At 41.8% G+C, this 14540-nt stretch overlaps 1 protein-coding gene across 1 annotated transcript; it reads right to left on the reverse strand.

Moving 5' to 3' along the window:
- Positions 1 to 9442: 9442 nt before the first annotated feature.
- LOC137747582 (nuclear pore complex protein NUP58) lies at positions 9443 to 14327 on the reverse strand. The gene is made up of 6 exons (XM_068487714.2): positions 13805 to 14327; positions 13313 to 13427; positions 12232 to 12702; positions 11177 to 11690; positions 10383 to 10423; positions 9443 to 10127 (listed from the first exon to the last, which is right to left on the reverse strand). Exons 1-6 carry the CDS (start codon positions 14152 to 14154, stop codon positions 10089 to 10091), a joined length of 1530 nt encoding a protein of 509 aa, XP_068343815.2. The 5' UTR covers positions 14155 to 14327; the 3' UTR covers positions 9443 to 10088.
- Positions 14328 to 14540: the final 213 nt, after the last annotated feature.

The raw sequence follows: 14540 nt of genomic DNA on the forward strand, positions 1-14540 counted from the left end.
AGGGCCATCGAGGCTTGATCTTGAGTTCGACTGGAAGATTTTCTGGTTTCCTCCAATCGTTGATTTTCCACAGGCTTAATCTTGAACTGGGCTGGAGGATTCTTTTGGTCTCCCCCGAATGTCTGAACTTACTCCTTTTATCTGGAGTTGAATTTGATTCAAGGGTGGTGAACACTTGATTTTGAATCGGACTTGTGATTTCTTCAAGGGCCGTCGAGGCTTGATCTTGAGTGAAAATAGGACCATGAGCGGTTTCAGGATTCAGACACATGGCAGGCAAGCACGAGGTAGAGGTGATGACCTGTTTCTTTGTTCAATCTTTCCAATTCATATTTGAAGAGGGTTAGAGGATGACTCAGCATATGCAGTTGTTGCGTTTGCTGACGATCCACAAGATTGATGTTTAATTGTCACTCGTCTTAGCTGTTCTCCAAGCAGATGTGGTCCCTTCTCTGGAAGTGTATCAACCGTTGAAGATGACTACTCGAGAGCAACGCTAGGTAAGCAACCAGGGAATAAATTCCAGGTAGTCGGTTCCAGATCGGAAGACTGACTCCAAGTGTCGGCTGATTGCTCTCTTTCTCTTTGCCCTGCGAGTAAGAACAAGGACAAAGGGAAGGACATGGAGAAAGCATGATATGAGATACTTTTGCTTTTTGAAGAAGTGTTGACGATTTAACGGCATCGCGCGGCGAGGCTTTGCTCTTTGGTGACGGCGCCAGCGGTGGGTTGTTGAGGCTTCTCGAGCTCTTTGATTAGAACAATGATGTCGAGCTTGTATTTGACTTAAACTCTTCTGTCTGGATGGTGCTGCAGGGGAAGGCGTCGTACTCCAGCAGTTTGTTCCAGCTCCTCATTGATCCTTATGCTTCAATCTTTTGCCGTATTTATTCTTGATGCAGGAGTTGAATGCAACCTTTGCATTTAAATGGTGCTTCAGAACATTACTGCTCAGTGACGATGAGTACTTGAGAGCAATGTAAGGTAAGCAACCAGGCAAAGGTTCTAGGCAATCAATTCCAGGTCAGAAGTTTGATTTCAGGTTCCGACTGATTACTCACTTTCCCCTTGTCCTGCAGGTAAGAACAAGGGCAAAGGAAAAGACAGGGAAAAAGCATGATATGAGATACCTTTGATTTCGCCCTTGATGATATGAGATACTTTTGCTTTTGAAGAAGCAGTGAATGAATCAGCACATATATTTGTTGTGCTTGTCTCCACATGCTTCGATCTACCGTTTCCTCCTGCCTCATCTGTACTCCAGACATCTGGTATCTTCTTTGGGGAAGAAGAAAATTGAGTATTTCGAGAGGCTTTGCTGGGAGTACGCCCTCAGAGGTGAGGAAGAGTTGGGCATTTTTTTTTTTGCAGGTCTACCTTGCCATAAAAGATGAAGGTCGACATATATAGGGATTTCCCAATAGCAAGTGGTGGTACTGTTTCTTTACCATTGTCGACAACTGTTGGGTAATTGAAACAGTAAGATTCACGCGTTCTCAACTTTGTCAGAAATCTTTGACAAAGTTGCTTGTAATGTCTGCAAAGTTGAGGTTACATGTGAAAGGTACTGACAAGTTTTGATCCAGCAAATCCGGCTTTTTGAAATTCAAAGAGTGATGACTCTTCGATCCTTGAATAAGCGGCCCAGCTTTTGAGGTTGGGGAAAGTGTGGTAGTTGGGATAATGACCTCCACGCGTTTTCAACTTTGTCAGAGATCTTTGACAAAGTTGCACGTGTTATCTGAAAAGCCGAGATTGTGTCTGAAGAGCGTTGCCGAACTTTACGCAGGAAAATCCGGCTTTTAAGATTTGAAGAGTGGTGTCTCTTCAATTTTTTTGAATCGGCGGTTGTGTCGCCTCTCCTTTTATAAAGGTATCGATCGCCACCAACATGCACACTTTGAAGATTGCCCATTCGTGAAAATCGTCTCCGGTGTATTTTGTTTTAACGGCCCTTTGAGATTTTACTTCATCCAACCCTTCTCTTTTAACACCTTTGAAAATGGCTAACCCATCTAACATTTGTTTAGATTTGAGTCTCAGCAGTGATATGGGTGTGCCGCGTCGGGGTAATGTATGGTGCCCGTCTTTCTTATCTTCTAGTGGCCCTCTTACAGGTGAAGACTCCGTGATGAAGGATGCAACAACAGCTACAATAGTAGCTAAGAACCTCCTCACTCCTAGAGATAGTAGGCTGCTTTCAGGACGGTCCGATGAGTTGGCCGTTCAAGAGTCCCTAGCTCTCAGTGTTCAGTGTGCGGGCTCCGTGTCCAACATGGGCCAACGCCTACTTGCTCGATCCCGTCAAGTTGAATCATTGATGGCGGAGGTGGAAAATCTTAAACAAGAGATCAAACAGCTTAAGTACGAGAATAGAGGTTTGCACGTGCTTGCAAATAATTATTCGACGAGCATGAAGAGGAAGCTTGATCAGCTGCAAGAATCTGAAGGTCGAATTCAAAGTGACCATCAAAGGCTTGCGGCTTTCTTCCAGAGGCACCTTTTTCCTGCGTCATCTAGCGTTCCACCAAGTATTGAGGCCTCGAATGATCTATCTTCGATGCCTCCCGCTCCTGGAGTTTTGCCAAGTAGTGGGGCTTCACGTGAACAACCTTTGTGAAAGCTCCATCTTTTTTTTTTTTTTTGTACGCACTTGTAATTTCTCGGAGATCAATGGACATGCTTTATTTTATTCAGTGTATTGTGCTAAATATAGATAAAACATATATATCACCAAGATGTGTTATTTCCTTTTTTTTTTTTTTTTTTTTTTTTTTGGTGATTTTGATAATGATTTTGCCGTACACAGTTTATGCTCTTGCGGGCCAGGAACGTTTGGTTGTCACCTTTTAGGCTCGTGCGAACGAGGAGCTTTTGGTGCCGTTTGCTTTAGGGGTAGTAGCGCTTCAAAAATCTGCCGTTGATGGGGCCGATCTTCAACCCGTCTTCTGCCATGATTAAGTAGGCGCCATTGGTGTAGACCTCTTGTATTACGTAGAGTCCATCCTACTTTGATGTGAACTTGCTTTTTGTCTTGTGAGTTGTAATGATAGGCCTACGCAATGCCAACACGAGATCTCCGGCTTGGAAAGACCTTGGGCGGACTTTCTTGTTGAATGCCTTGGATAACCGTGCTTGGTAGCATTCCAAGTGTTGTTGAGCTTCGAGCCTTCTTTCATCTAGCGCTTCCAACTTTTGAAGGCGCAACTTTGCATTTTCTTCATCAGTCAAGCCTTCTTGTATAGCCATCCTTAGTGAGGGGATTTGACTTTCGAGCGGTAGAACAGCTTCTACGCCATATACGAGAGAATAAGGTGTAGCTTGGGTAGGAGTCCTATGTGTAGTCATATATGCCCAAAGTGCTTCACTTATTCTTTCATGCCAGTCTCTCTTTGTTCGGCCGATTACCTTTTTCAGGAGGTTGCACAGCGTCTTGTTGAATGCTTCAGCGAGGCCGTTGGCCGGAGCATGATACATGGAAGACTTGTGCTGCTTGAACTTGTATTTGTTTCAAAGCTCGTCCACGAGTCGGTTGGAGAACTGCTTTCCGTTATCAGTGATAATGTAGCGAGGCACCCCATATCGATGGATGATATGCTCCTTGATGAAACGAACAACAGTTTCCTTTTTGACTTCCTTTAAAGGTATGGCTTCAGCCCACTTGGAGAAGTAATCTGTTGCAGCTAGGATGTAAGCTTCTCCTGCAGATGACTTTGGCGTAATTGGTCCTATAACGTCCAATCCCCATGCGTCGAACGGCCATGAAGCAACTGTAGGGTGTAATGGTTCAGGCGGTTGATGTATGAAGTTGGCGTGGAATTGGCAGGCTTGGCACCTTTTGGCGTGTTCCAGGCAGTCATTCACCATGCTCGGCCAGTAGTAACCCATTCTTTTAAGCTGGAAATGTAGCTTTGGTCCCGACTGATGTGCCCCACACACACCTGAATGTGCTTCTTCCATGGCTTGATTAGCTTCTTCCTCACCTAGGCATCTCAGGAGCACTCTTTCAAAAGAGCGTCGGTAGAGTGTTCCTTTGTAGTAAAGGAAGCGATGTGCTCATCGATGTATTTCGGAACGGTGTCTAAGATCATTTGGAAGCTTTCCGTGCTCTAAGTAGTCGATCAGCGGCTGTCTCCACTCTTCAACATCGACTGGAAGTACTGAGATGACATTTGTATCATCTAGTGACATTTCATTAACGAGCGAAATCACCTATCTTTGGCAAACTGGCACGTCTGCAGCTTCATCTTTTCCTAGTGTCATACTCGAGGCTAGATTGGCGAGAGCGTCTGCCATTTGATTTTCCTTTCTTGGCACATGTTCTAGTGTCACGGCTTCGAACTTTTGTAGCAGTTGAGTCGCTAGCTTGAAGTATGGGACGAGATCATCTTTCCTCACCTCATATTCAGTTAAGAGTTGATTGATTATGAGCTTAGAATCGCCATATACCTCAAGAGTTGTGATTTCCATGTTGATCGCCATTTGGAGCCTGATGATCAATGCTTGGTACTCAGCAACATTGTTGGAGCATGGCTCACTAAGTTGGAAGGAGTAAGGTAGTATTTGCCTTTGTGGCAACATGAATACTACTCCTGCCCCCGCTCCGTTTGCTCGTGCGGATCCGTCGAAGAACATCGTCCATGTCGGGAAGATGTCGATGTAGAACACCTCCTCGTCAGGCAAGTCGTCTGAGATTTTCCAATCAGCCGGGATTGGATAATCGGCAAGGAAGTCTGCTAGCGCTTGTCCCTTGACGGTTTTAGCTGGGACGTAGATGATCTCATATTGATTAAGAAGCAAAGCCCATTTAGCGAGTCGCCCTGTCAAGACTGGCTTAGACATAACGTATTTGACAGGGTCGGCTTTAGCAACCAAGTGGATGGTGTAAGCATGCATGTAATGTCTGAGTTTCTGAATGACAAACACCAAAGCGAGACACATCTTTTCTATTGGGGAATAGTTCAACTCAGCGCCGGTGAGAGTTCGACTGAGGTAGTAAAGTGCTCCTTCTTTTTGGGATTCATTCTCTTGGGCCAAGAGTGCTCCGATTGAACTTTCCTGAGCAGCAATATACAATATGAGCGGTTTCCCGGGCACAGGTGCCCCCAGGACAGGTGGACTTGACAAATATTTCTTTATGCTTTCAAAAGCATTATGGCATGCTTTGTCCCATACGAATGGGACATCTTTCTTCATAAGGCGACTAAACGGTTGACAACGCCCTGCGAGGTTGGAGATGAAGCGTCTGATGAAGGCTAGCCGTCCTTGTAGACTTTTCAGCTCGTGCAGGTTTCTTGGCTCGGGCATGCTTTGAATGGCCTTGATCTTTGATTGGTCTACTTCAATACCACGGTGCTTGACGATGAAGCCGAGGAATTTTCCAGAGGTGACGCCAAACGCACACTTTAACGGGTTCATCTTGAGGTTGTATTTTCGCAGCCTTTCGAACACTATTCGCAGATCCTTCAAGTGGTCTGATCTTTTCTTCGTCTTAACCACCACATCATCTACGTAACATTCTACGTTTTTGTGTAGCATGTCATTGAAGATTTTCTGCATTGCGCGTTGATACGTAGCGCCAGCGTTTTTTAGACCAAAAGGCATCACCTTGTAGCAGTAGATACCTTTTGGAGTACGAAAGGCTGTTAGTTCCTCGTCTTCGAGGGCCATGCGAATTTGATTGTACCCAGAAGAGTTATCCATGAATGATAATGCCTCATGGCCAGTGGTTGCATCCACCATGATTTCAATGATTGGCAAAGGGAAGTCATCCTTTGGGCAAGCATCGTTGAGGTCCCGGAAGTCTACGCAAACACGTATTTGTCCTGATTTCTTAAGGACAATGACGATGTTGGAGATCCACTTGGGGTATTGCACTTCTCGAATAAAGCCTGCTTCGATTAGCTTGTCGATCTCGACCTCGATTTGTGGGATAAGCTCAGATCGATAGCGTCTTTGAGTTTGCTTTATCGGTCGTGTTCCAGGCCTGACCGCAAGATGATGAACAGTGATGATAGGGTCCAGGCCGGGCATTTCTTTGTAGGTCCAAGCAAAGACGTCTTTGTACTCTAACAACAGCTGATAATACTCCTCTATCTCATCTGTACTTAATAATGCACTTACGAAGATAGGCTTTGGTTCCTTGCTTGTACCTAAGTTGAGTTCCTTGAGATCATCGACCGTGGCTTGCCCCCCATCTTCAAGCTGTGGTGGTGCAGCAGTGACATCTTCCTCGGGGATTTCGTCTTCTTTACCTTCTTGAACCATGATGTGGAAAACATCTTGGATCTCCTCTTCAGTGCTGTCTTCTCGAGCTTGTTGGCATAAGGATTGTCTGGTGTGGATGATAGTACGCCTTCTCACTTTCAGTGGTCCCTTTGTGTCAACCTCTAGGATTGCTTGGCGCTTCATCCTTGAAGGAATCAAGCTTCGAACGTCGCATTTTTCTGCTAACTCATCGAGCTTTTCTTCCTTTGGTGTTGTTTTCCTCTTTCCAAAAGGCTTTTCATTATCTTCAAATCTTTCCGAAGCTGATCGTCGCAGAGGAGAGATAGTTGTGTTGCTTTGTTTCTTAGGCTTTAACAACCTTTCAAAAACAGAGCTTTGGGATGTTGGCGCGTTAAGCCGTTTGAACATGGAAGTTCGGTCTTGCCCACGAATACGATCAAGTACCAAAATTCTGGGTTTTGAATGATTCAGCCTATCGAAGACTAACACTCGAATAGGAGGTTTAGGCTCATCTTGATTTTGTTCAATGCTCACACTGATGTGTTGAGCGCTAGCGTTTTTCGCTTTGCTTGAAATCTTCACGAGTGCATTTGGTGTGAAGCCAAGTCCAGCTTTGTTGTTGTCAACTCCGTAATCATGCTCCTTCAACTTCTTTTGAATCTCGGTGAGGTCACGATCTTTGTCGTTGACGGTGTTTGAAACCTTCTTTCCAAGATTTGAAGAGGAAGCAAAGTCATGCCTAGCCTTTGACATGAGTTCGTAGGCATTTGGGCTGAAGCCTTCTTCGGTCCTCTTAGTTGGAAGAGAGCTTGGTTTCACTTTGATGCCATGTTGCGCCTCCAGATGGTTGATAAGTCCGGCGGTTTGCAAGTTTTTCTCCTCTGCAGTCTTTATCAGCCTTGTAATTATTTCCTTCATCTGAACCAGCTGTTTTTCAATGGAGGTAGCGCCGATGGTCATGACTTGTTCTTTGTTTGAAGCCATGGACTGTGCTTGAATATCTTGAACGGAGACAGAGATGAGAGGTAGAGATTGTCCCACTGGGCGTGCCAAGTTTGTGAACACGAAAAATTCCTGAAATAAGAAACAATTGTACGTGCACAAAATAATATTTTTGTGTTTAATGATTTTGGGGTTACAATCTCTCTGTAGTTTGGTCCTCTGATTCTATCTTCGTAGGGTGTAGGTTTGTGGATGAGTTGTTGATCCAAAGGGCCGTCGGGGCTTAATCTAAGGATGAACAGTTGATGAATGGATCTTCAAGGGGCGTTGGGCTTGATCTTGAAGAATGGGTGTATGGGTTTGTTGAGGTTGTTGATCCAAAGGGCTGTTGGGGCTTGATCTTAGGATGAACAGTTGATGAACGGATCTTCAAGGCTTTTGGGCTTGATCTTGAAGAATGGGTGTATGGATTTCTTCAAGGGCTTTTGGGCTTGATCTTGAAGGTTGATGGATGAGCAGATCTTCAAGGGCTTTTGGGCTTAATCTTGAAGAACGATTGAATGTGTGGATTTGTTGAGGTTGTTGATCCAAAGGGCCGTTGGGGCTTGATCTTAGGATGAACGGATGATGAATGATGAATGATGAACACTTTCTTCAAGGGGCCGTCGGGGCTTGATCTTGAGTTGGTGGGAGTTCTTCAAGGGCCGTTGGGGCTTGATCTTGAAGGAGGATTTGACGAAGAACGAAGATTGCTTTCTTGATCCTTCGGGATTTTCTTGAGAGCTTTAGAGCTTCAAGGCTTCAAGGTTTTGGTGTGTTCTCCTCCAATTTGGGAGTAGAGAAATGTATTTGTGAATTCCTTGATGCTTGATACCTTGTTGGAGAAGCCTATTTATAGGCTTTGAGAGTGAATCACCACCATTCATTTTTTTGGTGAAGTGAGTGGAGGTTGTAGGTGAAGGGAGTGGAGGTTGTAGGTGAAGTAAGTGGATGTTGTAGGTGAAGGGAGTGGAGGTTGTAGGTGAAGTAAGTGGATGTTGTAGGTGAAGTAAGTGTGTGAGGTTGGTGAAGTAAATAAATGTTGTAATTTTAATACATTGGTTAACATTTATTTTACTGAAATTTCGATGTCTACAGTTGGTCACATAGTGTTCACGCGAGAAAATTCTAATAGCAAAAAAGTCAGTTTACTCTCACCAATACGGCGGGGATGAGGAAACGTGGCCGTCTTCATCTTCTTCGTCAATTTATGGGGAAGCCATAAAGCACTCTGCTTTTTGCTCCTGGCCATCAGCAGAAAATTGGGTTTTTTTTGCCTTTCGGTAAACTGTAAATGCATTAACAAGCAAAGGAGCAAAGGAGTGTTATGGGGAATAAGAGAACAAGACGTTGCAACTTGTGCAAGAACATCACCCCAAAAACACTAAAAAATATTAACGTTTTACTTGGAAATATTTTTAAAATGACTAAAAATATTTTTGGTGAGACTGTTTTTGGGTTCCAAAATCACTTTTGGTAAGAGTGTTTTTGGGTTCCAAAAGCGCTTTTGTTGAGTGTGTTTTTGGGTTCCAAAAGCACTTGACGTGCTTTCTACAAGAAGTACTTGAAGTGCTTTCTACAAGAAGCACTAGATATATGTTTATTGCAGGAAACGCTTCAAGTGTTGTTTCAAGATTCACTTGCATCTTTTTACTAAGAATTGATTCTAAAGCACTCTCTTCAAAAATGCTTTCAATTATTTTAAAAGCACTTCTAAACGAATCCTAAGTAAAAGGAGGACATGAACGAAGAGGAATAACCAATCGATGAAAGAACATGAAACCATTTTGTTCCAAAACCAATTCCGGAATAAAAGACCAAAAGTCGAGCTTTTGTAGACAAGGAAGTCCATCCTCGTTGAAAATGTGCACCAATGAAGAGGGGGCCTAACGACCCATGTGCCAACGCTCATCTTTTGATTCTTAAATGATGCCAATGCTCATCCGCATAAATTGAGTTTTTAGCATTTCTTTCGTAAAAACATGATAAGTACTTCGCATGGGCAAATTACTTGGTTGTATCATGTCAAATCAAGTGATTAGTCACATGCATTGCGTGACGTTGCGTTGCCATCTCAAAGACGGCCCTACGATCGACAAATTTGTATCATGTCAAATCAAGTGATTAGTCACATGCGTTGCGTGACGTTGCATTGCCATCTCAAAGACGGCCCTACGATCGACAAATTATAATAATGAGTACCAATATGGTCGCTATTACATGAGCTTGGACGTAACAAAATCACTTGTTTGTTATATCAAGAGTGAACAAAATCAATATGGTCGTCTGATGCACTATTTGGCATTACGGTTCTTTTTGACAACGATACAATAATTACATTAAATTCATCTAAATTACGAAAAAGATACGAACTTAAGTGCAGAGGATAGAGCACACTACTTTAACCGTAGATTAGAGTTTGGGTAATCGAAACAAATACAACGTTTTTGGTATGTTCATTTGACACCACCAGTAAACACCGTCTCTCCATGACGAAGGATTAAACTCTGCAATTTTTCCTGTCAACACATTTCAGAAAAATGGGACCTAAATTCTTCCTTAAATTTGTCAGTGAGCCGGACGGATGTTTTAACCTCACGTTGCAACGTCACAAAACAGCAACGGCATGTCAGCTACCAACAGGAAAAGACAACTGCAGCTAGAAGGCGAGAATTCAGATGACATGCCGGAGTAGCATTCCGAACGAAATTTTGATCCTCTTGGGACATGGATTCAGTGAAACTTTTTGGAGATCCATCAACTCCACAGCAAAAGAAGTCGCACGCAAGTCGCGTTGAGCAAGAGAACAATTGTTGACACTTAAAAAACACATACTTTGCTGCTTTCCTCCAGATTTCTTGACCCTGAAACAGCTGTAGCTAACGGCGGCTAGTTCGACTTTTCGGCTTTGCTGATTTCTGCAATTGTTAGAATACAGGGAAGAAAATATTCAGCAGATGTATACTGCACATCAAGTAAACTATATTACTAGAGATGGAAAATTAATCCCATCTCTGCATTATAGAGCTATTCTCCATGAAAACAATAACTAAATTACTTGATTAGTATTAGCTTCGTAATCTTTGAAGCCCATGTTTGTTTACGGAGCAAAATTTGAGTTATATCAAGTGCAACGTGACCGAAATAAGAGAGCTGAAAGAAAATTCACTCACCATTGCAGTAAAGCTAGAATTCAGCCCTGATCCAGCACTACCTGTAAAGTGATAAAAGTATTGGACAATCAAGCCTAAGTTACGATAAAAGATTCACATATGTGCCAACCAATATTACCAGTAGAGTTAATTGAGTTACGTCAAGATACAAGATGTACATTTTACATATTTACAACATTGTAGAATCTTTTCTGGTAACATACAACATTGTATAATTGTGTACGTGAATTATATCAAAGTTTTCATGGTTACGTTGTAAATGATCTTTAAAGACAACTCATTTACATCTATGTCATCTCAACGAGAACAAGTCCAAATACAGTATGGATACCAATCCTCAGTCTACATAAACTACTGGGCTAACAATAAAATCTCCCAAACTGTATAGCTCAAAACAGAGCGAACAGTGGAGAACCACATGGCGGCCACTAATAAATTTACAATAACAAACCAGGGACATACATGCTGTCATGGACACTGCTTATGCATAATGCTATTTCAACCAGTAATGCCAAACAAAATGCTCCTTGGTAAGTTTTGAACCGCCCACAAAAAAGGAAAAAAAAAATAGAACCATGACAATCTTGGGAAGTAAAATCATAAACTTTTATAGCAGAAGACTTCTGCATGCATTGGTTCTAGCATACACTATCATAAAGAGAGATTTCCATTTAACACATTCAATGCCTCAAAACCATCTTTCCGTTCTCAAATTAGAGAATGATAAGAAATACCAAATTTTTTTAGTTAAATGTAGAAATCCTGAAGTAGGTTTAAGCGGAATCAGAAGAAACCTGAAGTAAATAATGAACTTCCAATAGTTGGTGTAGAACCGAAGCCTGGAGCAGGATTGGGAAACAGAGAGGGAGTTGAAGCAGGTCCAAATGCTGATGAAGAACTAAACAGTGATGCCTGGGGCGTAGAAAATGGCGTTGCAAAAAGAGAAGATGCAGGACCAGTAGTGGGTGGTGTAGCAAATAGAGAGGAAGACACTGGAGCAGATGAAGCAGAAGGGGTACTGAAAAGTCCACTCCCAGATGAAGCTGTAATGGTAGCTGCAGCAGACGTCTGTGGGGTGGTAGATGTCCCAGGGGTTCCTGAACTAGCAAACAATCCAGCAACTTGTGTTGATGGTTGCAACGTTGCAGGTAAATGCAAAGTTGGATGCACCCTCTTAGCAGCAGCTTCTTGCCTAGCTGTTTCCCGCCGATCAGCCTCGAGAAATGGATCATTCCCATACCCTTGGCGGCGCTCATTAACAAGATAAGCTGTTTTCATGGACACAACGTACTGATGAATACTCTCCACCTAAAAAACACATTATATCATTGATTAGTAATCATACATGCAAAGAAACAGAATGCTGCTTCATTTGTGCACACATAAGCATGTAGTTGAGGGGAGGGAAAACCATAATATATATATATATATATATATATATATAAACTCAAGGGCACATGCATTAAACAAATGAGAACTCTAATGACCTTTTTTATAGCTTCATTGTTTATTTTACTTTGAAACCATTCAAATGATACAAAGTGCTAAAAAAATTACCATTTATGCAAGTAAATTGGTATCCAAAAATACCCTTATTCTCAAGTTGTATTTGATATCAAATAACAAGAATTTAGATTCAGGTCATGCAAATCTTTCTCCATCCATAAACACGAGATATGAAAATGATTTTTTTTACAAGAAGTTAAAATATAAGAACAATAAATTATGGAAGGAATCATCTCTGTCATATATACACCAACCAAATGCTAGTTTTAGCATAATGAAGTACACTTTACTGCATAATTGTATGAATAATGTTAACTAAAAAAACATCATCAATTTTGTTCACCTTAGCTGCCACATGAACGAAAAAATCATGCACATTTGACATGACTTTTGGAAGAGACTGCAACAACGAGGATCTATCATTGGCTGGGTTCCTCTCAGAGTCTAGAAGCAGCTGCTCTAATTCCTCAATCCACTGGCGACAATCAACAAGATACTTCTCAAATCTTGCAATTGTTTTCTGTAGGAATGGAGATGGTTTCCTCAGAATCCCGTTGTAGAAATCAAAAACTGGCACTATAGAACTAGTTGTTAGTTGACTACTTGAACCCGGTGGTACTGTTGCTCCAGGAGCTTGTGATGGGGCAGTGGCATTTGAAGTACTTCCTGCATTCAGATGAAGAAACCTTGGGCGTAAAATCATAAAAGAACGAACAGCAACCTCGCTGTTCCGCAACATGTCTTTCACAATAGCCATCAACTCCTGCAAAAGAGCTTTCTGTCGGTCCATGGAAGTACCAATTCCCCCAAGTTCCTGTATAGATAACATAAGAAATTGAATCATACCATACATTGACAACTAGAAATATAAGGCATGCAAAAGCACTGATTGACACAATCACAAAGAAAATGGCATTGAAAATTCTAGAACTTGTGCCAGACCTTTCTAATTTATTTAGATTCATGGGTAGCATTTAAGTCTTTACATCAGACAAACGATGAGGTACAGTCAACCCTTTTACCTATCAGTACTATGCAATGCACTTCTATTGTAAAGGTACGAAGTCATTCAGAATTGAGCATAAGATCTCGCAAGTTAAATACTTTTCAACTTTTATAAAAATAATGTACATACAAGATAATCAAACTGCCAAAAAAAACATACTCCTGTAAGTAGATATTGGACTGAGGAGGACTGGGAAAAATTAACATCCTTCCATTTCCATTTCAGTACAAAAACATGCCATTACGTCAGAGCCCCACAGTGCAAACTATATAGTATAACAGTATATACACCAGAGTACAAAATCCACCAAAACAAAAGCAATTTGCTTACAATGACCAACTCATAATAACAAGATTGCAACCCGAAAAAAATAAACAGTAATCGCAATGAGAAAATTTGATCTGTCCAAGAGACAAACCTGAAGAATACGACTTGCGTCATGCTCGAAAGCATCATTGGAAATGGAGGAATCGTAGAGACGACTACACTGATCCAGCCGCTGGCTTTCATCCCTATACCCCAGTATCCGTTCCCTGCGAGCAAACAATAGTTCAGAACAGAACCTCAAAAACCATATAGGTTATCTCAGGTCAGCTCATAATTATAAGAGTGAAAAAATAAACCCAAGTTCTGAACTATTACACTTGGAATTAAATACCAACTAAACCCAAGTTTTGAACTTTAATTAAAACCCAACAAATATCGGACAAAAAAAAAAAAAGAATTCACTATACAGAATCTAAAGCAGCAATTTTGCATAATACTACTTTACACAACGAAAAAGACTCAAAATTTCGCTTTCTTTTCCTACATTTTCTCAGTAACCAATCAGGCCAAACACCCCAAAAAATCACAATGAAAAACCGATAACAGGCTAAAAATTTCTTCGCAAAAATTAAAGAAAACTTACTCAATCTGCAGAAGAATTTTCTGGGAATCCGGATGGAGATCCGCCCACTTGGTATCATAACTCGCCGGAGTCTTGTCATTAGTAAACAAATACAATTGCTGTTGCTGCTGCTGCTGCGGTTGTTGCTGCTGCTGTTGCTGAAATTGCGGCTGTTGAAACAGCGGCTGCTGCTGGTGGAATTGCGGCTGTTGAAACAGCGGCGTCTGTTGCTGCTGCTGCTGCGGTGGTTGTTGGGAGAAGAAAGAGCTGCTTTGCAGAAAGGGCTGTGAGGGCTGTTGAGTTTGAAACGGCAATTGCTGCTGCTGCTGCTGTTGTGGCTGCGGCGTAGAGAACAACGACGCGAACGCCATTGTTGTGGTTACTGTGGGCTGGTTTTGGGATTGAGGTTCGAAAATTGGGGAGGACGAAGAGACCCCTGTTTCAAAACCCTAGTGAGGGAAAAAGGACAACTGGAAAAAACCCGCCCTTTGTCCTTCAGTGTGGACTTGGACGAATAAATTGAATGAAATCTTTTATTTTTTCCATCCGATTTCTCTCGTCACACCTTATAAATAGTGTTTTTGTTTTACTGGAGGAAAATGGAAAAGAAGTAGAAAGTAGTTATTTTAGGAGGGGCACACCATCGCTAAGTTAAATTAATACGTAATTAATAAAGGTCACACATTTTCTGTGTTGAGAAATATATTTTTTATATTTTTTAAATATTTTTATTTTAATTTTTTTATGAGAGGAGTTA

Source organism: Pyrus communis, chromosome 2 (assembly GCF_041283825.1).
Source record: "Pyrus communis isolate YQ-2024b chromosome 2, ASM4128382v1, whole genome shotgun sequence".
Classification (NCBI taxonomy): Eukaryota; Viridiplantae; Streptophyta; class Magnoliopsida; order Rosales; family Rosaceae; genus Pyrus; species Pyrus communis.